The sequence below is a fragment of the Phaseolus vulgaris genome, chromosome 2 (genome assembly GCF_000499845.2).
Source record: "Phaseolus vulgaris cultivar G19833 chromosome 2, P. vulgaris v2.0, whole genome shotgun sequence".
Classification (NCBI taxonomy): Eukaryota; Viridiplantae; Streptophyta; class Magnoliopsida; order Fabales; family Fabaceae; genus Phaseolus; species Phaseolus vulgaris.
This window is the reverse complement of record NC_023758.2, coordinates 38,561,814-38,589,747: the sequence shown is the minus strand read 5'-3', so window position 1 is coordinate 38,589,747 and position 27,934 is coordinate 38,561,814. Positions and strand designations below refer to the sequence as shown.

The window sequence follows — 27,934 nt, the reverse complement described above, 5'->3', positions numbered from 1 at the left end:
ATTAAGGATAAAATGGAAATATTAACTATATATAAAATAAGAGAATTTTTTCATATATTTTGTTATAGATAACTATACTAGTTACTAAGACAGTAATTATAAAATATTTATTTGTACTATCATATAAAATAGATACTCATTTTTGTAACTGTCATTTTTAATTAAATAATTTTATTTTTTAACATATATTTATATAAAAAAATACATAAATATGATTAAATATATAAATTATATATATATATATATGTATATATATATATATATGAATATATGTGTGTATGTACAACTACTATAGAAAATAGCTAACCAGCTCTGTAGTAACAGTTGAAACTTGAAACAGGTGGGTGGCATTAACATGGTCAACAAGTTGACCATGCAAAAAGATAATATGGTTGAAGTATCATAGACATTACACAAAGTCGTGAAGAACTTAAACTTTAAACTGGTACATAGTTGAAACTCCTATTTTTCTTATGCTTTTGAAGTTGGTGATGTGAACAACAGAACCTCCTCACATGAAAGATGTAAAAGCTGAGCGCAGGTTTCTCACTACATCCTTCACTTCCATGCAAAATTCCATATCCATCTGTATGTAGCAGAAATATAATTTACCATATTGAAAAAAATACAGTTTAGTGGAAATAATTATGAAAAAATGATGCATAGATATCAATTAAACCATGTTTAGTCAAAATATAAAACGTGTTCAGGAAACCATTTATATTTACCTATTTTGCAGTGTCAACAAAAGGTTTCATTGTTACTTCAGATCTTACTGCTATACATGGAACTTAATTCAATAATTTTTATTTTACTGTTGGTTTTTAGTCTGCATAAAAATTATTACCTGAGCAATAATTGTTATATCAATGGCACATCTCCCAAATGTCATGGCATTGCTGTTGGTGACTTTCAGATGGAGATTCTCAATTTCATGGATTGTTTTTTCCACAACTCCTTTGGTCTTCTCACAGTGAACTGTTATGAGGACATTTCTCTCACAAAATCTTGCTGCAATTTCAGGTATTGTTCCGTCAAATAATGGACCATCATATTCTGAAGAAGAGGTGTTACCATCATTGGATAGTTGAGGTTTCTTCAAAATTACCACAGACTCCACAGTTTTCTTCATGTTTCGTTCCTCCTCAAGAGCCTTTACTTTCTCTTGCAATTGCTTCAAGTAGTTGATAGCATCTCCAAGAATAGAAGCTTTGTCCGTCTGATTGAAAAATGTGATCAATGAATGTGATATAGAAGCACACAGAATGGACACAAAATAGTAACGCTAGGTATGCCTACTTGCTTAACAATTACACATCTAGAGTTAATCAATAAACAGTTTAATCCTCTTGTAGTTTAATCTTTGAATTTATGTGTGCTAATTGGTCTTTAAACTTGCTATGAAGTTAGTCTTTTCAAATTTTATGGCCTTTATGCTCAATGTGTACAGCATAGATATACAGTAAAAGGAGAACTACAGAAAGGCATTTACATTGATATATTTTATACCTTCTGTAGTCCAGGAACAAGGGCAGATAAAGCAATGAACCGCTGGCTGAGCTTCTCTCTTCGCTTCCTTTCAGCTATGATGTGGTCTGGAGGTTGATAAATTTTGGAACGTCTTCCAATCTTTTTGGTCTCTTGGCAAGCCTTAAAGAGATAGTTATGATTCCCCAAGATTCCTTGAGAGATAGTGTCCAGAGAAGTTGTGCTATTGGTTATAGGACAAGCCATCTCATTGGCCTTCACTAATCCCAATGGACTTATGTGATTGGAATCCATAAACGAAACAAGATTTGGGAAAGAAACAAATTGTGTATCTGATGTCTGAGCAGCACTTTTGTTGGGATTCCAGCTGATGTTTTTGTGATGTTTTGTTGGTCTTTCAATGTCAGTAAGTGTAGTTTCCATGGAAGCTTTGGGATTGAAGTCTGGATAAGTGAATGCATGATGTTGAAAAGTCTCTCCAAAAGCAGCAGCTACTGGCAGTAAGTTAGGATCATCAATAGAACTCAGGTGCCACTGACGAAGAAAATTAGGGTCCTCCATTATTTCCTGCTCCTTCTAGATCAGAAAACATAATATATATACCATAAAAAAATCTTTCATGAAAGACATTTCAATAATCAAGGTCTAGCTAGGAAAAGATTCAAGTATTTTCATCTTTTACTGATTACTATATTAGATATCTCTTATTTTAATTTCCAACCAAATGCATTATGCAATCAAAAGAGCCAGAGGTAATATCCTGGAAGAGAAGTCAAGAGCATCAGCTCAAAGTTGATAAGCTTTGTTACTTTAATTTCAACTAGTTTATGTTATATAAGTGATCCCTAAACCCCATACATGTAAGAAAAAAAAATCCCCATATCCCCAGATCACAACATTCCATGCACTCGTGTCTATTATCAATTACAATATTCTTTGGTACATGCACTTGTGGACTACAATCAAAGATCTTTATGAGAGAGTTGGTGAAGATAAGAAACTTACTCATCAACAGATATTGCAGGTCCTTGTTAATGTGAGGGCACTATGCCTAGAAGCAGCAGCTTATATATTTCGTTGTTGTGACAACCTTTCTCCTACTTGACCTTACTGTATCCCAACTTATAGAACAGTTGCACTATCATGCTCACGGGTTTTATGGGGTGAATTGTCTGGGACAACCATGGAAGCCTAATATTTTCAATCAAGGAACATATATACAACTCATTTTATATTTAGATGTTGCCTTCAAAATGACAAATCAGTGTCTCCTAACTACTGTTCTTTTGTGGACTTTGGGGTGTTCTTCACCGACTAAACATTGAAATTCTGATAAGAGCCTAAAAACAAGGATCATAATGTGGTCCCTGACTCGTGTCCAAAGCCTCAAGGAACGCGCATTTATTTGCTTTGTTTCGTTAAGTCACTTCCTTTGCTGCTTCCGAGTCTCTCATTTGGTCAAAGATCATTTGCAATCGCAACAAAAAGCCATTTACAAGAGCTCGTTGGACAACTCATCATGAGCTATTAATTAACAAAAAACGAAAGCCTATGTGATAACGTGGTTAAATATACATCATGAATAAGCATTTCGTTGATTGCGATTTTCAAATATGATTTGTAAGCTTAATGATTCATACAGCACAGTTTCCATTGACTTTAGAAGATTTTAGCCAATTCCCTAGTAGCATCTGTGGCGGTGAAAAACTAGTGTGGCCGATTGAAACGGGAATAACAATCAAACTGTGTTCAATATTGAAAAGGTTATACTTTGTTCGTTAGTAGGAAGAAAGAAGTGACGTTAAACAATTATTGACACCAACAATATACTATATTAATTCCTTTAGAGAAGTGCTTAGGGTTGGATATATCTATCCATTCATACCTATGTAAAACATGCATATGAAGAATCTTTTGATAAATTCATCTTTATGAATTAATAAATTACCTTTTTATTTTTACATTATGCACTACAAGAAAATCATTAAATAGCAACTAAAGTTAGAGATAAAAAATAATTAGTCACTATGTTAACTAAATTAGATATTAATTTAAAGACTAAAAAATTATTTCTATCTATATTGATTTCTATTATTAATAAAAATTTATAGTGCATGATAGATGGATAACAGATTCAATTGAAACATATGACTCTACCAAATTAAAAATATATGATAAAATTGTTCACACAATTTAAAGGGATGGAAAGTGCGGGAAGATCTATATTGAAGGTATGATCTTAAAAGTGGTGAGAGAAAATATAGTAGTGATGAAAGAAGAAAAGATTACCATCAATTTATACATGATTTAGAGAGATATGTTACAAGAAGTTGACACACTTATTGCAATAACAAGTCAAGAAGAAGTAATGATGATGTAGCATCACAACTTTGATCATATGTTAGAGTAAGGTTTGAAAATCCTTGCAGAAAGTAATCTCTTACATGAGTTCAAGGAAGTTAATTTATCTTTTTGTGAGCAATACGTGATAGGCAAGCAACATGCTAAAGCGACTACTAGAAACAAAAATACATACTAAACTTGATTCATTCTGATGTTCAAAAATCACTAATATTATCCCTAAGAAGAGAAAAATATTTTGTTTCATATGTTGATGATTACTTTAACAGATTGTGGACATACCTCATCGATAAGAAGTCAAATTGTTTGCAATGTTCAAGGAATTCAAAGTATAAGTAAACTGACAAAATTATTAAGTGTTTGAAGACAAATAATACAGGAGAAGATGTAAATGTGACTTTTTGGCATTCTGCAAGTAAGATGATATTATTAAACAATTTTGAGTTTTGTTTACACAAAAAAAAAGTGTGACCGAATCCAAAATATAATAAGAGTTATGCTAAGAATGAAAATGATGGTCAAGTCTTTTGTGAGAAAAAAACAACTTAAATTGTTTGTTATGTGATAAATTGATTATCACCAATTAATTGGTTTGAAGACATCAATGAATATGTGGGAAATAAAACTAGTTGATGATTCTTTTTTAGTTTGTTTAGATGTCTTGTGTAAAAGATGTTCAATACCAATCAAAAACAAAGTTGGATACAAAATCCAAGAAGTGTACATTTTTTAGGTATGCTAACAATGAGAAGGTATCTTTTGTGAGACATTACTACAATTAAGATTGTTTTCAGTAAGGATGTAATCTTTGTAAAGTGGACTACAAAGTGAGAAAAAGAGAGTGTTATAGTGTAAGTAGAGAATAAGTTTTTAGTTAACTCTTCTGAATATAGAACAAAAGTAAAAAAAAAGTAATAGTTAGAGGAGGTAAATGATTGAAGACTTTGACGATCAACACAAGATAAATTTAAACCACCTAACACTCACAATTTGTAATAAGAGGAACCTTTCATATTATCTTCTAAATGAAGAAGGATAATTTTCAACATTTTAAGGCTATGAATGGTTCAAATGTTTCTCTATGGAAGACATCAATACAAGAAGAATCAGAGGCTCTTCGTAGAAATAAGTCATGAAAATTAATTGAACTTTGAAAATTCAAAAAGTCATTAGTTGCAAATGGGTCTATAAGATGAAACAAGATGATAATAATCAAGAGCAACAAATATCGTTCAATATTTGTGGTAAAGAGATATTCTAAAAAGAAGGTATTGACTTTTAATGAGATATTTTTTTCAGTTGTCAAATTAATCAGAGTTGTTTTGACTATGTGTGATGCATTTGTTTTACATATTAAACAATTAGATGTAAAAACTACTTCTTTTTAAGGACTTAAAAAGGATATATATATGCTCCAACCAAAAGATTTCAAGAATAAGAATTTTTTTTTGTAAGTTGATCAAATCTTTGTACGATCTAAATCAAGCACACCTAGGTGTTGGTAGAAGAGATTTGGTTCCTTTATTTTTAGTCTTAGTTACAAAAAAAACTAAGTTCAAACCACTGCACACATTACACTAAGTTTGATGAGAATATTTTTATCATCTTGTTGTTGTATGGTAGCTTTCAATAAAGTTCAAATCCAAGAATTGATGACAAAATTGACTAGGGAGTTTTTTACGAAGGACTTGGGACAAGATAACAATGCAAATTCATCAAGACAAAAAAGAGAAGAATGTTTGGCTTTCTTAGAAGAATTACCTACTAAAAGTTTGAGACGCTTCAATATGCAAGATTGTAAGTTAATTTCTATCATAGTTTCTATCAATTATAAGTTATCCTTAAGTATGAGTTCTAACAATGAAGCAAAAAGGATGAAAATGAGTCGAGTATTATATGACAATGGTGGAAAATTTTATATATGTCATGATATGTATAAGAACAAACATTGGATAAATAATGAGAACAATTAGTATATTCATTACAAATCCATGTGGAGAACACTGATTATTGTTGAGATGATCTTTATATGCATTAACCTCAAGTGTTGGGATGGGGTTTCTCTTGCTTTTGGCATAGCGGGCCCGGCGGGAAGCCCGCACGACGGGCTATTAGCTCAGTGGTAGAGCGCGCCCCTGATAATTACGTCGTATTATGTTTTGGAGGATCAAAATTTGATTTCAAATGCTATATTAATTTATATTTTGCAATTGATCTTGATAAGCAAGTCTACCTCAAAAGCTATCCAAGAACATAAGAAGTTATCTAGATTCAAAGGTTAATAGATAAAACACAGGTACTAGAATATTACTGTATATTGTTACAATTAGAGCATCTTGTTTATTTGAAGGAATTTTATCTTTCATTCTATGATAATGAATATACAATATCAAACTAATCGTAAGACAATAAAAAAAGAAATATGTACAAAAGATTCAGAAAAATGTTATGATAAAGTCAATCAACACTATAATATTAATCATACTATAGTTTCTCCAAGACGTAAGCCGTACAGATCTCCAAAACGCAAGCAATACAAATGATAAACAATTAAAAACAATATAAAAATTTAATTAATTCGGTCAAAATCTTCCGGTAGAATAGTTTTTAAAATAGAAGAACAAAAGTTCCACATCAATTAATTTTTCTTATTTCTCTATCTCAAATAAACTCCTTTTTTTTTCTATTTCTCTCATGAGAAAAAAAGTGAAATATGTTAAAAAATTCTTTCATTAGTTTTATTCTTCTATTTTTTTAAGAGAAAAAGTTTTATTATTTTTTCTTAGATTTACAAATGAATTTATTTTTTGCATAATGTATTTTATATTCCTACATTTCAATTCAATCTTTTATCTTTGTGCACTTTACATGAATTTTTTATTAAAACACTTATTAAATATTTATTCTTAATATCATACCCATATTTCATTAACGAATTTGGATATTAACTCTTAAGCCCATAATAATTACACGACAGAGTGCTGCCTCCCTATTAAAAGCAGAGTGTGAGTTGGAAGATGGCATGAGTGAGTAGTATAAAAAATATGGTGTTTTGTTTTTTCTTAGTTCATTAGTGCAACATTTCCTCTTCCTTCCATCGCTTATTGGATTCATTTTTTATGTTGTAGAAAAGAAGACAACAGATAACCAACCCATTCACCAACCTCTTCCCACATTCAAGTATTTCATAATTCTTTCTTATAATTGTGTGAATTTGACTAAAATTATGTATGTTTCAATCATTCACACAACAAGCCACCTTTTTTAAACTAATATAATTTTTTTTGGATGTGTTCATTTGGGGAATTGAAAAGAAAGGGAACTACAACCTCTACACAAACATCATTCTTCAATCATTCAACAAAGTTTATTCCAAAATAGATTTTAAATTTGTTAAAAAATTATTTCATAATATTTGAAATGATCTTTCCAAAAAGGTATTAAATTTATTTCGGTTTTTCTAGAAAAGATAAATTTGTCGTGGGAGTGCAAAGAAGTTCTAAAAATGCTTGGGGATATATTTTTAGGGGGTGCAGATGAGAATTTCACGGCGCAAAAAGAAAGAGCTGGAAGGTAGTTTAGTTTGATCCTTAGAACTATTGGACACTTTCTTTTTCACCATATGTGTGAAATTCTTTTTTTAAATACTTATTGATTTCTTTAAAATTAATTACTAATTTTCTTTTTAATAAATATAATTGATAATTATAAAGACTAAACACATTTAATTATCTTAACATTAATAAAATTTAAAAAATAAATTAAAATTTTGTACTAAGAATACATTGTTTTATTATACTAAAAAAACGAAATAGTTAAAATATTTGATTTTACTGAATGTAGCTAACCCTACCGGAAAAAAATGCAGTGCACTAATACGGCCGGTGGGTCCAGTCCGCAAGTTTCTTTGAAATTCATAAAATGGAAATTATCCCTTCCTCTGTGATGCAAGAAAGAAAGAAAAACAAGAAAAAAAAGTGTGTTTGAGAGAGAGAGAATGGAATTACGTGAGGTTGGTAGAACCGGACTGAAAATCAGCTGCGTCGGGTTCGGAGCTTCACCACTGGGCAATGTCTTCGGCACTGTTTCCGAGGAAGAGGCTAACGCTTCCGTTCGCCTGGCCTTTCAATCCGGCATCAACTTCTTCGACACTTCTCCGTACTCTCCCATTACATTCTCCCATATGCATGCATACATTCATACATACACATATATTGATTTTGTGTGAAAAATTGAAGGTATTACGGAGGGACACTGTCGGAGAAAGTGCTGGGGAAGGCACTGAAGGCTCTGGGAGCTCCTCGGAGTTCGTACGTTGTGGCCACGAAGTGCGGACGGTACAAGGAGGGTTTTGATTTCAGCGCGGAGAGAGTGACGAAGAGTGTGGAAGAGAGCTTGGAGAGGTTGCAGCTTGACTACGTCGACATTCTCCAGTGCCATGACATCGAGTTCGGTTCTCTTGACCAGGTTAGTTACCTCTGCGCGTGTCGTTTCTCGTTCAGCTTCCTGCGTTTCATGGAAGCGAATAATTGATTGATTGGTTGTTGTTGTTGTTGTTGCTGTTTGGTAGATCGTGAATGAGACGATTCCGGCGCTGGTGAAATTGAAGGAGGCGGGGAAGACGCGTTTCATCGGCATAACGGGGCTTCCTCTGGGGATTTTCAGTTACGTGCTTGATAAGGTTCCGCCTGGGACGATTGATGTGGTGCTTTCGTATTGCCATTACTCTGTGAACGACTCCAGCTTGGGGGATTTGGTACCCTATTTGAAGGCCAAAGGGGTTGCCATCATCAATGCTTCTCCGCTCTCTATGGGCCTTCTCACTCAAGCTGGTCCACCTCAATGGCATCCAGCTTCGCCCCAACTCAAGGTCTGCACTTTCACTCTGCATATTTTCCTACTCTCATATACTCATTCAACCCTAATTCAATTCACCACACACAGTTCTCCCTCTCCGTTTTCTTTCAATTTAATTCTCCTTTTCAAAGTTCGAAAGACAGTGTTAATTTTATTTTTTACCTTATTGTTCACCTTCACCTGATGTTAAATTCGTTTACATGACGCATTAGATGACATGTAGAAATGAAAAGGGGTGAAAATGAAATCTTATAACTAGTTTCAGTTACGAAAGAACCTTAAATGGGAGACAAAAGGAAATAAAGGAGTGAGTGATCATAACCCAATATTCTCTTAAATTAAATTCGTTTTTGTGAGTGAATTTCTTGTGACAGAAAGTGATCCGGTTCGGCTGAAAATAAAGAAAGAATTAGAATTTGGGAGATAAAATAATAACATAAAAAAAGGAAGACGAATTGGTCATCATATTGGAAGAAAATCCTGATTTGCCTCATTCTTTTGCAGTTTTTTATAAACGGATCCAAGTATTTGCTACTACCACACTGTTTCTATTAGTTTGGTCTTCTTTTGCCACATTTGTATTTTAATTTGGACCTTTGCAGTCTGCATGTCAAGCTGCTGCCGCTCATTGCAAAGAAAAGGGAAAAAACATTTCAAAGTTAGCGTTGCAGTACAGCTTGCTGAATAAGGAAATTTCATCAGTGCTTGTAGGAATGAAATCCGTTGAACAGGTTCGGTTTCATAGTCTTCCTGAATTGCCATATTTAAAAAATTGTATATATCTTTACTGTGAAAATCTATTGAATTTTGTGGATAATGCACGAAAGTTGCTTGCTCTAGAACTTTTGTATGGCTTGGTCTATAAATTTCTCACCTTTCTTCTTGTTGTGTTCATTGAAACATGTGAGAATCTTCCTCCATAAAATAACTATCGTTTTTTTCACCTGTCCTTTTCACACCCACCAACTCAATAATAAATAATGAACCAATATTGAGCATAAAGGTATATGCTAATGCAATTTCTTATTATCTGATGCTGTAAGTTAATAGACAGTACTGCATGAGTAAAGTACATACTAAGGAAATTTCCTGGCTCTAATTGATGGCACTGCAAACTGTTGCGGTTATTTGAGTATACGTCTTTTGTCGTATAATACCATATTATCTTGGTGTATTGATGGAATTCAAAGAAAGTCTTGAAAAAGTTGATGTTACTGTCTTGCTTGTTCTAACTGGGACAATATAACAAAATAGGTGGAGGAAAATGTTGCTGCTGCAAGAGAACTTGCAACAAGTGGAATTGATGAAGAGGCTCTATCAGAAGTTGAAGCTATTCTGAAGCCTGTTAAAAATGAGTCATGGCCTAGTGGAATCCAGCAGAGCTGATGTTTATTATACTGCCTGGTATTGCTTATGGAGACATCCACTCCTGATGTTTACTTTACTGCTGTAATCCTATTCAATAAGAGAAATTGCTTTGACAGCTAATAAGATCCACTATCTAGATCATTCTTGTTTTATAGTCTAGCGTGCAACCGATAATACATTTCTCACTACGTTGTTATTTAATGCTCTTCATCCTTGGTTGGAAAGTTAAGTCGCTGATTGAGTTGGTTTGTAAAACTACAATGAAAAAAAGGCAGTATCTTGTTCTCCTTCCTTGTTTATTTTTTATAACTTATAGATTATGTTCACAATGCAGAAATTTTTTTGAAGCACTTTTGCATTATCATTTAAAGTCAATACATATTGTTGACACGTTATCTAGAATATGATGATTCAACAACACACCAAGCCTAAGAAACTAAAGATAGGTTCAACTTACAGTTGATGATGTTATTATGTTTCTAATTTTATTCAATTATCTAGTGATAGTTTAGGATAATCTTAATAGAGCAGATTTTAGACACAATTCATGAAAAATAATAATGAGGCTAAAGGGTTTTTATTTATATTTTCCTATTTCCTCCCTTGTTAATGTAGTGGAAGGGATACACTTGGACTTTTATATTAAACTTGTTAAAAAATAGGTTTGTCCAAATCTAATTGTTTAAAACCAACTTAAATCTGCTCATTCATTGTGATTTGAATACTCTCTTAGGAGATTCACACTTTCTGGTGATTTATCTTGTCTCAATATTCTCTTGTGAGTATTGCTGGTAAGATCTGTGAAAATTTCAAATAAGCAGAGTTTGAGATAATTTTTTTGAGAATGATAATGAAAAGATGTACACTGTAATAAAGGAATAGAATTCTCTAAAAGTGCATCGAGAACAAGTTTAGGGCTGATTCTCCCTGCACCATATCAATTCAAACCTGCACCCAACACACTCACAAGAAATGTCCATTTTACCCTTAATAATTTTAAACTTTTGCCTTCCGGATATTTATATCCGTAAGTCAAATTACAAAGTTCCGGATATACAAATCCAGAACTAATATGTGACTTCCGGATTTCACTATCCGGAAGCTTATTTGGACAGCATAAATGACCTTCCGGATATTAAGATCCGTAAGCAAACATAAATGAGTTCTGGATCTCAATCCTCAGCACCATTTATAGTACACCATTCCGGATACAAAAATCCGGAACTCATAACTCACTTCTGGATATGACCATCCGAAAGCTTAAATGAAATATGAAAATAACCTTCCGAATTTCAAAATCCAGAATGTGTAAAAATGACTTCCGAATATTGAAATCCGTAAGCAAATGTGTGAAAAAGGGTAGAATTGGATTTTAAAATTTTTGTTGGGTGCGAGTCAAAATTGATTGAGTGCAGGAAGCAATTGCCCAAGTTTAGATGGATAAGGAGCGTCCTTTAATTCAAAATAATTCATGAACCCCTCTTGGCAAAAAGAAAGTCCAGTTAAAGTTTCATATACAGACAAACTTATTCAAGTGATCAAAAGGGTAAAAAAGAGCTAACTTTAAATTAAACAAATAAATGTTTTTATCCCCTTGTACTTAATGATGTTTCATCAAAATTTGACATTTTGTTCAATCTTTCTAATTTACGTTAGTCATTTTATATTTATGTTAATTTTTCTTATGTATATCAACTAGAAAAGTAATACGTAAATTTGAAATTTAATCTCAATGCTTTTATTTGTGATTTATAACTCCTTCAATCTCCAAAAGTTTCATTGTTATGTTTCTTTCCACTTTATGAACTATCACTTCGGACATTATATTTCACAAATAATATTGGTGGAGGTCAATATAAGCAAAAGTTAGTTAGCTGATTTAATAAGCATTTTGTTTTTTTTCAATGGATTCAAGCAATTTATGAAGGTCTTATTGGTTTCCGAGTTATTTTTGAACAGTGAAATCTGGAAGTTTTTTTTAATTTCGCAATTTGGAAATTTTCTAGAAAACAGCTTTATTCATTATAGTTATGTATTTTACAATTTGGAAGACCAATGGTTATATTTTGAAAATTCATAATTATAATGGATTAAGTTCTAAATTTTTCAATTTGGAAGAATCATCTCACTAAATTTTTGCAATCTAGAATGGTGGAATTGAGCTCATTCAAATTGAACTAATTGGCATTACTACCCGTGAGTAAAATCAACTAACAACAATGGACACCAAAAAATAGAGCTCGTCGATAATGTACTAATTATCATTCCATTATTTATATTTGTTTCTTGATTATTATTATTTAAATTATTAGTCATATTTAATATTTTCTCACTAATAATATAAATATCAAGTAATATAATCACGCAAACAATGTTCAACTACTTAACTATAAACAACAATAAATCCTAAAACCATCACATACAATACAACAAACTAACATGAATGTTAGTCCCATTGGAAGAGCCAATTTGTTTGGTGTAAGAGGTGAATTCTAAAAAATGGCTAAAAGTTTAATTAACTTTCAATTCTATTTTAGAAAACTTCTGAAATTTGAAAACTTAATAACAATATATGAAGAAAAAAAACTTAAACAATAAAATTCGTAAAACTATTGATAATTAAGTGATAAGATGTGAATTGAGTCAATAGTTTAAATGATTGTATATAAAAAATCATTTACCATGTACAATCGGAGGTGTTATAATACTACTTTATATTAATTTAAGCAAGATTGAGGCTCCTTCACACCTTAAAGATAATAAAAAATGCGTAGTGCAACCTAAACAGATGTGAGCCTAATTTTAGTTAGTTGGATACAATTTGAATTCTTAATTTTTTTTCAGAAGTGAAAAATACACGAAGTAGTTATAATTTCAAAACATAGAAAGGTACTCACTATTGTTTGACATCAATAAATTAGTGTCTTGCCTTTGTTGTTTTCATTCAACCACACTCGGAAATTTCCTAAGAATATGTATAGCTTTTCCTTTCTGACGTTTTCATACCAATAAACTAAAACAAAGTGTCCATCATTAGCACAAAAATAGGTACATCTATCTAATCCATGATTTGTTTGAAAAAGACTATGAAGTCATACGTGAGATTTGCTCTTTCAAAGAAGGATAACATTCCTTTTTCAAATATATATTTCAGTCCTTTAAATGCACTTCCTTCTATAGTAATGAATATCCCCACCAAACAATAGCCCAACTGGCACTTGAGGGTATCAAATAATGTTATCTTCTGATAGCCCAAAAGAAAAAATGTTTTATTTCTTTGTGCTCTCTAATAAAATGTACACGTTTCAGTGAATGAACACCCTAGCCGAAAATTACTATCATCTACATATCTACCAATTAAAACTATGTGACAATATAAAAAAGGATGCATAGACACAGGGGGACTGTTCAAGTTGCCACCTGCTGTAATCGAGGCCAAGCAATTTCATCATCATTTGTATATCCCAGAGAAAGGAAATCAGCACAATTCTTCCGACAACCATGGTTATATGGGTTTCTGAACCGCCCATCAGGACCACGAAGATAATCATAGCGGGAAGAATTTGCTAGTTCATTTGTGGTCACATTTCGAGCAATCTGCATTACAATATACAAACACGAAAAACTTGCCAGTTACTATCTTAAAGGTGTTGGAGTAAACAGAAAGTCAGAAGCTGAATGTTACAGATGCTTTGTAAACAACAATTATGATACTATGAGATAAGTTGCTCAACTGAAGAAATGATGCAAACTATAAAGAAAAAATACCACTCACGTATATCCTTTTCCTAAAGATGACTTTTCAATTTTGGAGAAAGGTAAACAAAAATATAAGGAACATTTGAATTCCTGCACATGATATGGTGGGCTCCTGCACATGGAAACTTGTATCTTTCTCCGAAATGACACTAATATTTCCTAAATAAAAATAAGAGACTGTCTATTCTATGTTTAATATTTGTTACAATGAACAGACTAGGAGTACCCAATATGTTTAATACTCAAGGGACAAGAAAGCAAGATAGGGAAGAGTGGCATAGAAGGTAAACTTAAAGAGAGAGAAAATTGAGCAGCAAAATACAAAAATAACACAGAATTGGTGAACATGTAAATGTTAAGGAGAATGCGAAAATAGAACCTCTATAAATGAACAGATAAACTTTCAAGAGTTTAACATTAAAAGTTAAGATGAAATAACATTGTCAAAGAAAACATGGATTTCCAAAAGCGGGAATACCAACCAACACCGAAGGACAGGATTGCTAATTAGAGGCACATTATTAACCCGTATGGATGAAACAGTGAAAGGCTTCACGAATAACAATATGTGGTGGCAAAGCTACTGGAAAAGATCAGTAATGCTTTATTGTAATCAATGTTGAGCAGTGAAGCACTAATAAAAGCATAAGAGTAAGGAATAAGAATGCTAATATGAATGAGTGGGCAAACAGTATTAAAAAAAGGATAACATCAGAATTGAATGCATTTGGGAACATGACTAAAGATGGTCTGGTCACGTGAGAACAGATGCCCAGAAAGAAAGATGGAAGAATGGAAGATAATCTCATTGAAAGTAGGTACTCCTTTTACAGGAAACATTAAAAGCCACTAAAAAGACCTTGCTCTAAACTGTTTTATAAAAAAACTTGGTTGTTGGGAGTAGAGAACTCAACGGTACCAATCTGTCCATGTAGTTAAGTCGATGTAGTGGAATTAAGCCTACTTGAAGGCTGGACAAGACAATTTGGTCAAACTAGGCTTAAGTATTTGATTATTTATAACCAACTTTACAGCCAGTCTAAATGAGCTGCAGACGGACACTGCACTACTCACTGTCCATACTAAGTATTTGGCCCAGCTTACTTTGTGCTGGTATTCTTTAAAGGAGTTGAGCCAAACAAAACATCACAGAAACAGCTTTTCTCTAAGAAAACATGGAAAATGCAATTTTACATAGTGATCGTGATGGAGAAGCCTACATGGAGTAACCTCTCATATTTGTTGCCTAAGGGGGGTCATCTAATATGGTATGTTGTCTACATAGGTCCTTATATGGCCTCAAGCAATAACCTTGTACATGGTTTAGGGGTTCTTAGACTATCATCCATCAGTTTGAAATGATACGAAGTATTGCTGATCATTCTCCCTGAGGATGTGTTTATCTCATTGTATATGTGGACGACATTATTAATGACGAGGGTTGAACAACTAAAACAATATCTTACTCAAAAATTCCAAGCAAAAGATCTTGGACACCTAAGGTATTTCCTTGGTATAATAGAAGTGGCACAATGCAAGGATTGTTTCGCCATATCTCAAAGAAAATGTGCTTTCAACATTGTAGAAGAAACAGAGATGATAAATGCTAACCCTATTGACACACCAATGGATCTAAGTGTCAAACTAGTACCTAACCAAGGAGAACACTATTTTGATCATGAGAGATATAAGTTAGTTGGTAAGCTAAATTACCTCACTGTACTTGTCCTAACATTGTCTTTTAGAGTGAGCATTATAAGTCAATTTTTGAAACCATGGGGATGTAGTTATACGAATCATAAAGTATATTAAGAAGGCTTCTAGAGAAGGTCTCATTTATGAAAATAAGGAAAATACTCAAATAATTGGGTATTTTGAAGTTGTCTGGACAGGTTCACCAAGCAATAAATGCTCCACTTCATGGTATTGTGTTCTTGTTGGAGGTAATTTAATATCATGAAAAAGTGAGAAACAAAATGCTATGGCAAGGTCAAGTGGATAAGCAAGATACAAGGCAATGGTATTAGTCACTTGTAAGCTCATATGCCTAAAACAACTCCTCAAAGAGCTTAAAGTTGAAGAAAGTTTGGCAATAACTAATAATAAAAGAAGCTAAGAGGGAGAGAAATCTAGTCATTTGTGGGAGAATTGGGCCTGTGGAGGTTTTCCCTATTATTTGCAGTAAGTTACCAGGTTTGATCAGAAAGTATTGTCATTCTAACAAAAGGAGGATATTTTGCCTTCATGGAATATGTTTACTAATAAATATTTATAAATAATTCTTCTCAGTAATTTTCCCTAATATATTTGCTCATACAGATTCAAATTAATACTATTTGCGGAGAGGGGAGGGGGGGTGACACGAGCAGGGATTAAGCAATCACCATGGAAATCTGCGTTATTGTCAATGTTGTAGCTGCAATGAAAACAACTGCGTCCATCACCAAAAACACAACTAAACCTGGATGTCTTACTACCACATACTGGATCCATGTTTCTCCTGCCAGTAATGTTGGTCTAGATGTCCAAATTCCTGTCATGGAAAAAAGGCTGTTATATATTTCAAGTAAAAATATAAATTATGCAGTTTTCAATATGTAGAATGGTGCAGAAGAGTTCTTCAAGACTTACTTTGAACTGCAACGGCAGCAGAAACGGAAGAAGTCAAAGTTCCCAGGCAGATAAAAATAAAGAAATCTCTTTTGTTCCTCTGCAAGATGCATACCAAGTATGAAAATAAGGCTTGAAGAATATAGACTGAGGAGATTAAGAAAAACATCTCTCGGTTTGACCAGAGAGTCAAGAAATGCATCTTATTTCCACATCAAACAATATATTGAGGAATGAAAAAATCTTATTGATTTATCACATTTCCATATACTGTGAACTGAAAACAAGAGAAATTCATCATAAGAATGCACTTTTGATTTCGTGGGTAACAATTCAGATAGCACAAAACTCCTTACCTTCCCAACACAGTTAGATATCCATGGACAGTGGTGGTCGAACTGTTCCACACATCGCTTACAAGTAGGGCAATGCTTAGATCGGACAGGTCTTATTATCTGATGATACAATTCGAGAAAACCTGATAAGTGATAACTTATTCTGAGAATATAACAAAGTAAAACATAAATGCATGCGAAATGTCAAAATTAGACACTTTAAATACTAAAGAATATCATGTAAACCTTGCAGGTAGGGCAAAGTTGAGACCAATTCCCCATCCAAACAGAGGAACTATTCAGATCAATATTCAATAAAGGATCCTGCAAAATATAAAACATGAAAATGAGATTTTACAAAATAAAGAAAAGTAAATAAGCCTATATTTAAGTAAAACATGATTCATATTAAAGATGTAGTAATATATTTTCTAGTCAGTGCTCTAGAGAAATCTAAGGGAGTTGCATGAAGTCGTGTGTTCCCTCACATGCAACACAATTCAAGTGACACATACATTGTCTGCTGAAATAAAACCAAGTAATTTCTATGAAACACAATATCAGAGTTACAATAAATGTAGCATAATCGCAATATGCAGATGTTTATGTCCCCAACATACTACCACAATGCCGTTAACAAAAAAGGAGGACCCATGAAATGATAGTTTCCATTTATAAAATCTGGTTTGCGGGTGCAAGTCTTTTCTTCAAAACAATCATCACTGAAAAGCAACATTTTATAAGACCACAGCTACAAATGGACTGCATACCTCTGTATCACTTTGAGTACCCAAGTCTCCCAGCCGTTTTATATAACCAGGATCTTTGCTGCATAAGATCCAAATAACATTAAATAAAGTAGTGTTGAATGAAACTTTAGAAATAAACTCCAAAATCTTTTTCTTTTTTGAGATTTCAGTAGTCAGGACACATTATAGCAAACATATTTTGCTATCATGAATATGGACAGAAAATACAAGATAAAAATAAATAACACAATATATGACAACAAAACAAAGCAGGAACAATAACTATCTCCCTATTAAAATGCACACGGAGAAGCCTTCCCAAATTCAGATCTGGGCAAAGTTATAAAAGAATTTATACTATCAATGAACATTTAGCAATTTGCATTCAGTAGAATTTCATATTCTTATTATGTTCATTTTTTTTCATACTGACTCCTACTTTCCTTCATTTGATATCCAGTAATGTTAAATAGTAGTTATGGGCCATCACCCAGAAGATTTCCAGTAAACTGCCATTACAGGGCTATGCATTGCAGGATGGACACTTTTGCTATAGAAGCTATGGATGAAAAGGCAGCAGCTGCTCTGTTTAAAAAAATTTATAAACCCAACATGGAGACCATCAACAGGCATTCAACGTGTTTGACGCTGAAATTCTATCTAAAAACATGTAGCCCCATGTCTTCTCAAACCTAACAATGGAGATTCATTTGACTGAGGGCCTCTGCAGTTGCAAACAACTGGTTTGACTATACAGCTCTATTCATGAGTCACTTTCTTCTTTTCCTTCTATTTCTCTAACTTTCTGTTTCTCTCTATTCCTTTCATTCGTATCCCTTTTGCTGATCTCTTCGTTGATCTATGGTTTGAGTCTCCTAAATCTGTAATTTTAGTATGTGTTCGAATATAATATGAAAAATATTACATTTTTTACTTTTCTTATAATTCATAAAAACAGAATATTCCCTTAATTTGTTTTGCCAGCTGTAAAAGTTTGTTAGTCTATTATCAACCTTTGTACAGTGTACTAATGAGGGCAGCTACTATAAATAAATGCTCCCTCTTTGTTTTGTTCAGTTGGAAGAATGAAACGAAAAACTCAATTCTCGGTTTAATTCTTTTTCTCTAAAATTCTCTATGATAGTATCCAGAGCCACCGATCCTTGCAGTAAAGCCTAACCTTTCTTGCAATCCAATTCTACTTCTCTCATGGTAAACTCACTTTCCCAATTCCACAGCTGAGAAATTGATGATTCAAATTATGTTCATTATTGACAACAAATCAAACTCATCATCAAACCGTACAAGCTTTAGAGGTTCGTGTTAACCCATTGATTCCCCCTCAATACCACACTAATCAAGATCATGGCGCTATAATGTTAAGCTCGAGTATGAAGCTTAGGAAGTCTAGGATCAAGTGTTGCTAACCTGGCTTCAGTCAACGTTATCAAAATCAGTCCTCTTGAGTCATGGGCTTGACTCGTATCAAGTATTGAATAAAATACATGAGTACTATCACATGCATACATAGGTGTGTGCTTGTCAACTTCGCACTGACCTTTGTGTCACCACTCTAGCATGAAAACAATGTGTAAGTTCTTGTCTCAGATCAAGAACATTGTTAACGAGCTTGCTAGTGTAGGAAATTTAGTGCCACACGAAAACATATCGATGCGATTATGGAACGACTATTGCAAGATTATGCACTAGTAATTTATGTTATTGAAAGCCAGTTCAAGACACCTCCATTTGTTGAAGTTGAGTTGCGTGTGAATGACAATAAGTTACAAAGTTTATACTAAGTTTGTCGGATCCAATGATCAACTTACAAATGTGTTAACAAAATCCTTAAGGGGACCTCGGATTGAATTTAGTTGTTCTAAGCTAGGTACATACAATTTGTATGCTCCAGCTTGAGAGGGAGTATTAGAAGAGGTATTAAATATAGGTAGTAAGTAGTTGCATTGAAAATTTGCTAGATGTACCTATTAGTTGTAGATATCTCTGTTCCTAAGACTAGTTCTGGTTTTTTATCTTTGCTTTTACCTCTACTCATTGTACTAAAATTTTATCAATATAAATACAAAAACATAAGAGAGGTGTGATCAATCAAACTCTCTGAAATATACCGTCTCTTTTATTTATCTTTATTGTAATATTAAGACTGATGGAAACAGAAATGGTTATTCTACAATTTTCTTCTTCAGTGAAAGCATTCAAACATGACTTGAACACAAAATGAAACAGTAGTCATGTTTTGGTCCTAAAGTCTTAGCTGAGTTACTGTAGAATTTTATTGGAGCATTCACAGGATGAGAACAGGCATGCATCAGTAGAAGGCATATAATATAACACAAATACAAAGAAAGAACACATGTTTATATTACCCGTAGCAAACACTAAAATAGAAAGAACACATGAACAGAAGATTACCTACTACACCTATAGAACATAATCAGGGCAGCAGCTTCTAGAGAAAGTGCTGTCCATGCCCAAAGTCCAGCAAAAGCAGTAATCTTTCCAAGGTTAGGAGCTGGCATTAGTGGAAAAGATTCATTGAAGTTGATCACAAAAAGCTTAAGTAACGATTAATGAGTGCAAATGTGTGGCTGTGTGGTATTGCAAATTAGTGTACAATTTTTAAAGTACCAACGATAACTGAGTTGATGAAGAGGATCATGAGAAAGATCATAATACACAATAAGATGGGAGCATAACCAATATCTGTCACCACCCCACTACAAAGTTTCCCTTTCCAGAAGTTGCTACGAGCCCGTTGTTGATTTGACTGCAAAAAAATGTAACACTAATCAGTTATAGAGCCAATAAGAGTATAACTGAGTAAACAAAGTGCAACAAGTCACTGTTTCCGAAACACTTTTCAGAAGTAATATTTGATGGTTTAAGGTAATAGCATTGTTGCTCTCAAATTAATTTATCAATTTCAATTCAACCATATAAAACATACTCCCATTGTTCACCAAACTAAATTCAGATGACAAAAAAAACTCAAAGTGCCACTATGGCTAAAGACTGTCAGTCAAGAGTATACAAAGTATTGAATAAGACTGTTTTACATCCTGAACAAAAAGGGATCATAGAACTTACAACCAAAAAAAAGGGAACAAAGAAATAGAAGTCAACAAAATTGAGAATGCAGAGAGAGGGGTTCAAATCTTTAAATGTTGAAACAGATGAGAGAGAGAAAAATGCTATCACATGAAGAGAAGGGTTTAGGGTTTAAGGTTGGGGCTTAAAGAAACACCAAATTGGGTTTTGCTCATCTGGGCTCAACTCGCAAAGTTGTGGATCTGCAACTCAGAAAGGGGTAAAAGCAACAAAAACCATTTTTCCAAACCAGGTTGCAAAAATCCAACATGGAACTTAGGTCCCAAATTAGCTGGTGAAGGCCAATCCCACATGTTTATCAGTTTCCTGGATGATCCCGATAGGATCCTACTAGACAGCAATGTTGTTAATTTGAGATACAACTTAGGATCGGGAATGAGGATGAAAACAAATAACTCAGATGGTAAGAACCTATGTTCTTACCAAAAATGCAAAATTATACTCATATATAACATATATGCATAAAAAACAGCATAGATAAAGAAAATAACCTCTTCTAAATTACAACATTAAACAAACTTCAATTTAAAATTTGCAAAATGACTTTAAATCTAACTCAACCTTGCAAAACCGATTTGTAAGGTGAGATTTGCAAAATGACTTTAAATCTACTATAATTTGATCATATCTCTATCTAGTCAATATGAAATTTTCAACACACCCTCTCGTGCTAAGAACTGGACATCTCTATGAGAATAGATATCTATGAGTGGTTCGATAATGGCCCGATAGAGTAGGTAGGTTCCAATAGCATCTTAGAAAGTGGATCAAATACTATACTATTTGCACAGCCTCACAAAAGGTAATATTTGCACCTCCACTTATATATATAATTTGGTAATATCTTTAGTTGACGTAGAATCTCAAACAATAACCACAATTATAACCATTCAAAAGAGAAAAATTATGTAATATAAATATAACCATTTTAAAAGTTATTGTCTGATTCCCAGGATAATTATAATTATATATTATATACTTAGGCCCATTTGTAACAAAAAAAATACAGTTATGCCCATTCCAAAAATGGTAAATCAGAGAAGAGATACAAAAATAGATGAACAGAAAAAAAAAATTAATTTAAAACCAGAAAAGGGAGAAACAAATCAGAGAAGCCTGGGGAGCAGTGGCAAAGTCACACTTTACACAATAGTTTGCAAAACAAAGTTTGCAAACAAAGGCCCAATCAGCAGTGGTTCAGGGCCTAGGCAGCAGTAACAGTGCAGGGTGGAGGTCCAACATACCAACTGAAAGAGAAGAAGCTTGCCAGGGCAGGTCGCAAAGGAAATGGATGTGAAACAAAACTGGAATGAAGAGTTTTCAGGGTTTTCGAAACATGTGTTTTGGCCCTGCTTCTAACTTGCTGGAGATCAAAGATCTCATGATTGCATATGGAAGATCGCAATCCCACTTGTGAATGATCCAAGCAACAATTTGGCAAACAGGAGGATGCACGGCACATACGATTACGTTATTTCATAAGTGAATTGCGACTTTAACAACATTGTTAGGTGGGTATCCTGCTTGGACTCAAGTATGGAATAGGAGAAGCAGCAGAAATCATACACAGGATTGTGCAATCCTACATGCAAAATCACAATCTTGACAGCCTAGATCAGGTGTCACCTACCAGCCATTAGCATCACTTCTACATGAGTTATAAGTCTAGAAGACTACTAAATGCATATTTTCAATAACTTACAACACATTCTTTTTTAACATTCAAAAGAACCTGAATATTAAGAAATAACTAGCACCCTGATTGGTACAGTGATTTGACTTAGTGTTCACTGAATTGGTGTTTATCATATAAGCACTCGTGTAAATTGGTCTATGACTGAAGAGGAAATTTGGCTATATTGTTTTCATAAGCTGTCCTAGAATGCGTATTAAAATAAGTTGTATCAACATATCATAAGCTATTTTCATAAGTATTTAGATTTCAACTAGAGATATGACAATATAATCCTTACCTTGGAAGGCTTAAGCAGTCTTCACTTACAATTCAATTCAGTCTACTAGAGTCAAGCCCCAAAGTCCATATAGCAAAATGAGATTATAGTCTATCCTAAATTCGTTATTGAGTCCTCCATATTTGTACATGCTCTAGATGTCTATTCCTACACATGCAGGGGTGTTGTCATTGGGTAACCCACATTTGTCCATGCTCTGTATGTCTAGTCTCAGGCATGAGGAGGTGTTGAGTTCCCACAATCTACATTGGCTAAAATATAGCCTATTAGTCCTTCATAGGCTAGGATGTCCTCAGCTTACCAGCTTTGAAGAATTAATCCTACACCCAAATTCTAAGACTAAGTACTCTCAAACACTTATGCGATCTACTTCATTAAAAGATAAATCCAAATAAATCATAACTAAACTCTTCCAAAGACACACTAAATATTAAAACCACCTAATATCTAATAATTAGTGGGTGAGCTTTTAACAAAAAAGATATCTCAACAATACTTAGTTGGAAAGTAATTCAATATTACCATAAATATTAGAGATTGTTATTCAAGTTTAAACAATTATCACATTCTTTGTACATTAAACTATTCAAAACTTTGGATGTTACATTCATGTAAAATAACCTCTTCTTTTTTTCCATTGATTGCTTTTTTCATGTTTTAGAAAAGACAGGAAATATTTCGAACAATTAACAGTGCCACATGAATTGAAATAAACATAAAACTTGTTTGTTAAAATATTGTTAAGAATGTTGTTAAAATATTACACAACCAACAGCCTCATCAATATAATGTTACGTACAAGGAAAGGAGCGACATGTCGATGACCTTTATCATATGCAAGTTGTACAGGTGTGTGTCCAGCATTGTCCTTCACCGTCAATTCTTCCTTTGTGCCTGCATGTACAAGCACAGCGCATGCCTCTGCATTTCCTCTTAATGCAGCCCAGTGCAACGGTGTACAACCTAAACCAGTTTTATTGAGTATCATCATGTAAAAAAAATATCAACATAACTATAACCTAATGGGAAAATCAACCTGTATTACCAAAAAGATTTAATCTACTGTATTAATTAAAAATAACAGTCAACTTTTATGACTATTTTGCCAAATGTCAAACAAAGTCTAACATATCAACATAAAAACTAAAGTATGTACCCTAAACAAGTCTTGAAACTATAAGCTCAAGCATCTTAGATTTCAAATAGACTAGTCCAGCATCCAAACCCATTGAAACAGTAACATTAAGATCATGAAATCATTGTGTACATCATATGCATACATAATACATAATAATAATTAAAGCTTTTTCAATCTAATATAGTATTATTCATGCAAACTTGTCTAGTACTCATTACCAAAAACATAATCACATATAATATAACATGCAATGCCCTCCTATGTGATGGCTAATCACAGCATTTGATAGAATGACTTCAAATATGTTTATGCTTGTTAGAGTCTATGTTGGACTGCTCTTGACCATATTAAAACTACAGAGACAAGACACCTTATGGAATAAGGAATATATAATTGGAGAACTTATAAAAATGTAAAGGAAAATAAGCGCTAACTAGGCATACCATCTTTATCTTGTCTTCCTTGGCATGCATCTCTAAATAGAAGCAATCTTATTGTGTCAGCAAATCCCTTATATGCGGCCCTGGACATGAGAACTAAGAAGTAAAAAACGAAGGAAAAAACTCAACTTCTTAAATGGATTTTCTGAATTTGCAACCATAATTATTAGAAACAAATCAAATCATTTAGGCGAGCTTCAACGATTTGACACAACACAACACATTACATACCTAAAGTACTTCAAAACTCTTTGAAGTGCAGGGAAACATTTCATTGGTCAAAAAACTCCATAAAAATAATTAGTTTTCAGGAAAATATACAGTTTAGTCCAAAGCATAATCTGCATTATGAAGATTTTAACCAATTTTATGAGTGCATTAAAAGCAAAAGAAAAATTAAAATTTTGGACCATGACATTGACAACCAAGTCATTATCAAAATACGGTTTCTTCATCATACATAGAAATCAAAAGCCTCAAGGCATACCAGTGAAGAGGACTCCTGCCATCATTATCAGGCACATCAAAATCGGCATGGTGCTTTACTACAATGTGATTTAAGAAAGCTGTTTGTCCATATTGTGCAGCAACATGAACTGCCTGCAGAAACCATTTAAGTATGAAAATAGTGCAACAGTAGAAACATTTAAACAGGTGGTAGGCAGAATAAATCCAGGGTTTCCTTATACAGGAAGAGATGCCAATCAATCTCACACAGTAACCCATGTGCTCACCTATTATGTACCGGACTACCAATAGAGTTTATATCTATTTAAAGGGGGGGAGGACACTAATTATTAGACAATAATTAAAATATAGACAGCTTTTAGTAATCATTATGAGTATTTTTTTAATAATTGATTTTATTCCTATTGGCAAAATATAAATCACAGTTTCTTAGACTCTTCTTTCTTCTTTTAACCTTAACATATACTGCTTGATAACTAAAACATAAAAGCTTATGTTTTAAAAAATTGTTATAACTTTAATCAATTAATCGGGTGAAATATAGATACTTGAAAATTCGAATATGAAATAATAAAGAAGAAAATTCTGTATACAGTTGCTATTCAGCCGTTTACATTTGGATATGGGTGGTTAACATTAAAATAGAGCTAGGGCGTGAGTTGAAAAAGATCAATAATTCAAACTAGAACATGAATTTGGATGCAATAATTTAAAATGTTATAAAAAAACCCAATCCATGCCTCTCAAATTACAGAAAACAAGTAAATTCTGCTGAAACTATCCATTTATACAAATTTTGACAAGCATGCAAGAGTACACCACCAAGGGAAAACAATACCCGGTATCCATTTAGGTCTGCAGCTTCAATCCGAGCACCATTCTCCACAAGCACATCAGCAGCTGCAGTTGAACCTCGAACAGCTGCCCAATGCAATGCTGTTTGTTGCATGTTGTCTTTAGCATTCACATCCGCTCCATGCTTCATAACAAGTACAGTTCAAATTAAAGGACGCTCAACCGAAATCACTTCATAAACTAACTTCACCGAGTGTCATGAAAACTATTAATCTCTTGACCGACACATAACCACCCAAGAAAGAAGAAACTTGCAGCATATGAAGCCGAGACCAACTTAAATTAAAAAAGTAAAAAAGAAACGCCCAATTTTTGCATTCAAATAAAATAAGGGGAATAATATCGAATGGTACCTGAATGAGATAGTGCGCAATGTCGTGAAAGTTGTTAAGCGAGGCCCATTGAAGAGCGTAATAACCACTAATATCGGGAACGGAGACGGAGGCCCCGTATTGTTCGACGAAGGTTCTCAATTTATTGAAGTCGCCGTGAGCAGAGGCGGTGAAGACGTCGAGGATAACAGGCTGGTCGTTGGATTTGGAGACCGATGATGATGATGATACCACCTCGATCTCCGAGGAAGCCATTGATAGGGTGAAGGGAATTGGTTGTTAGGGTTGGAAAAGGTTAATAGCTTCTGATTGAGAAGGAGAGAACGAATGAATTTGTGTTCCTCCCTCCTTTCCTCTTTTCTTTCAATTTCCTCATTTTTCAAACACACAACAACAAAAGAAAATGTCTCTTTTTGTTTTCTTTTTTAAAAAATTAAAAGAGATAAGTATTAATTATTTTAAGGCTAAAGTATTATTTTTGTGTTTTCTACTATTCTATTTTGATTTTTTATATTTTAGAATTCTTAATTTGGACTTTATCTTTGAACATTATATCATGTCTATGTTATTATCGGTCGTTCTGATATACTCATTTCTTTAGTTTTCTAAAAAGTATTTTCGTCTTTTTGGTTTCTCAAATATCAAATATAGTATCTCACTACTCTTATGCTTCTATTTGTATTGTATAAAATAAAATGTGGATTTTAAAATATTTCTTGTTAAGAAGCTTATTATACTGAAAACTTATTTATCTCATTTAAAAGAAAAAATTACAAGAATAATATAATTTTGCATCATATTTATAAGAATTTAAAGATTTATACAAAATTACAAAAATAGATAAATTGTATTTGGATAGCATGACTTATTTTTTATAAGTTATCATCCTCGAACATGATTTTAATGGCGAGTGAAAATTAACACATGAGCTGTTAGGATAGAGAACAATTTTAGTTATAAGAAAATCAATTGAAGAAATAGTATTCATTTAGCACGACTTTGATAAAAAAAAATCATGTTGTTAAATTATTTTTTTTAAAGATGAAGGCATTAGAAATATCACGACTTTAAGTTAAAAGAAATACACAAAATCATTACATATAATTATTCAATTGAGGTATACTTATAACCATTATTCTAAGTATACACCCCTTATAATTTATTTCTTAACGCATTTTATTTTTTTAGACCTGGCATTCTATCTTATCATTTGTTTTGTATTTGGATAAAATATTTCATAATTTTATGAATTTAAATATATTACTTCATTTTTAATTGATTTATTTTTTAAAATATTTTATTTAAATAATTAACACCAAATAAAAAATATTAAATATGAAAACAGTTAATAAATTAAAAAATTAGTATTGATAATTTTTTAGTCGAATTTGATTATTATTATTTTTCAAAAAACATCAATTTTTTTTTAATAACAAAACTTTTTTTTTTATTGGCGTCAATCAAAAAATTTTTCAATGATATTGATCACACTTATTTAAGCCAACATTAATGGAGGATTATTTTTTAGGGTTTTTAATTAGGGTTTTCTTTTACTCTCTTTATATTAATATCGATTGAGAAATTCATGCAAAACATTCTAGTTAATATTGACCAAAAGTTTTGTCAAACAACATAATGAAATAGTTTAATAAAATAACCACTACATTACTCAAAATCCAAACAGATCATCCTTCAAATTAATCCACTTGTACTATTATCGATCGAGCTCAAAAGATTTATGTACCTACCCGCAATGAGAGTAAGATACTCTCATGTCAATAACATAGTAATAAAGCTAGTGATTAAATTGTACTTATTAACTCTTAATATGATTAATGACTAGGCAATATTTAATATCTGGTAATGTCTGCTTTTATGTATTCTATTGGGAAAGACCTATAAATACACATATCTCTCTAGGTGGGGGACTCCCTCCTCCTTTTGTCGTCGACCAATACCAAAGAGTTTGGCTTTGAAAAAATTAATCTCTTTACCACCTCAAAACTCTCATGCTAGTAAGAACAATTCATAAAATATTCTTATTGGTTATTACTCACTTGAGCGTGAAAAGT

At 32.8% G+C, this 27,934-nt stretch overlaps 3 protein-coding genes across 4 annotated transcripts; 1 reads left to right on the top strand and 2 right to left on the bottom strand.

Annotated features, from left to right (window-relative positions):
• Positions 1–324: 324 nt before the first annotated feature.
• Positions 325–2,629, bottom strand: LOC137811925 (transcription factor bHLH19-like). 2 transcript variants are annotated; one of them, XM_068613784.1, is made up of 4 exons: positions 2,494–2,629; positions 1,510–2,064; positions 848–1,219; positions 325–586 (listed from the first exon to the last, which is right to left on the bottom strand). In XM_068613784.1, the coding sequence occupies exons 2-4, from the start codon at positions 2,047–2,049 to the stop codon at positions 512–514; spliced, it is 987 nt and encodes a 328-aa protein (XP_068469885.1). In that variant the 5' UTR covers positions 2,050–2,064; positions 2,494–2,629; the 3' UTR covers positions 325–511. The 2 variants fall into 2 exon arrangements, with proteins under 2 accessions (XP_068469885.1, XP_068469886.1); XM_068613785.1 differs by having other exon boundaries at positions 1,510–2,061; positions 2,494–2,628.
• Positions 2,630–7,763: 5,134 nt separating this feature from the next.
• LOC137811924 (L-galactose dehydrogenase) lies at positions 7,764–10,365 on the top strand. The gene is made up of 5 exons (XM_068613783.1): positions 7,764–8,007; positions 8,088–8,316; positions 8,420–8,719; positions 9,309–9,437; positions 9,961–10,365. The coding sequence occupies exons 1-5, from the start codon at positions 7,847–7,849 to the stop codon at positions 10,090–10,092; spliced, it is 951 nt and encodes a 316-aa protein (XP_068469884.1). The 5' UTR covers positions 7,764–7,846; the 3' UTR covers positions 10,093–10,365.
• Positions 10,366–13,185: 2,820 nt separating this feature from the next.
• Positions 13,186–26,272, bottom strand: LOC137811922 (probable protein S-acyltransferase 23). The gene is made up of 13 exons (XM_068613782.1): positions 25,884–26,272; positions 25,514–25,654; positions 24,695–24,807; positions 24,211–24,290; positions 23,429–23,592; positions 20,177–20,315; positions 19,961–20,060; positions 17,549–17,606; positions 17,025–17,102; positions 16,800–16,898; positions 16,465–16,543; positions 16,218–16,366; positions 13,186–13,671 (listed from the first exon to the last, which is right to left on the bottom strand). The coding sequence occupies exons 1-13, from the start codon at positions 26,115–26,117 to the stop codon at positions 13,483–13,485; spliced, it is 1,623 nt and encodes a 540-aa protein (XP_068469883.1). The 5' UTR covers positions 26,118–26,272; the 3' UTR covers positions 13,186–13,482.
• Positions 26,273–27,934: the final 1,662 nt, after the last annotated feature.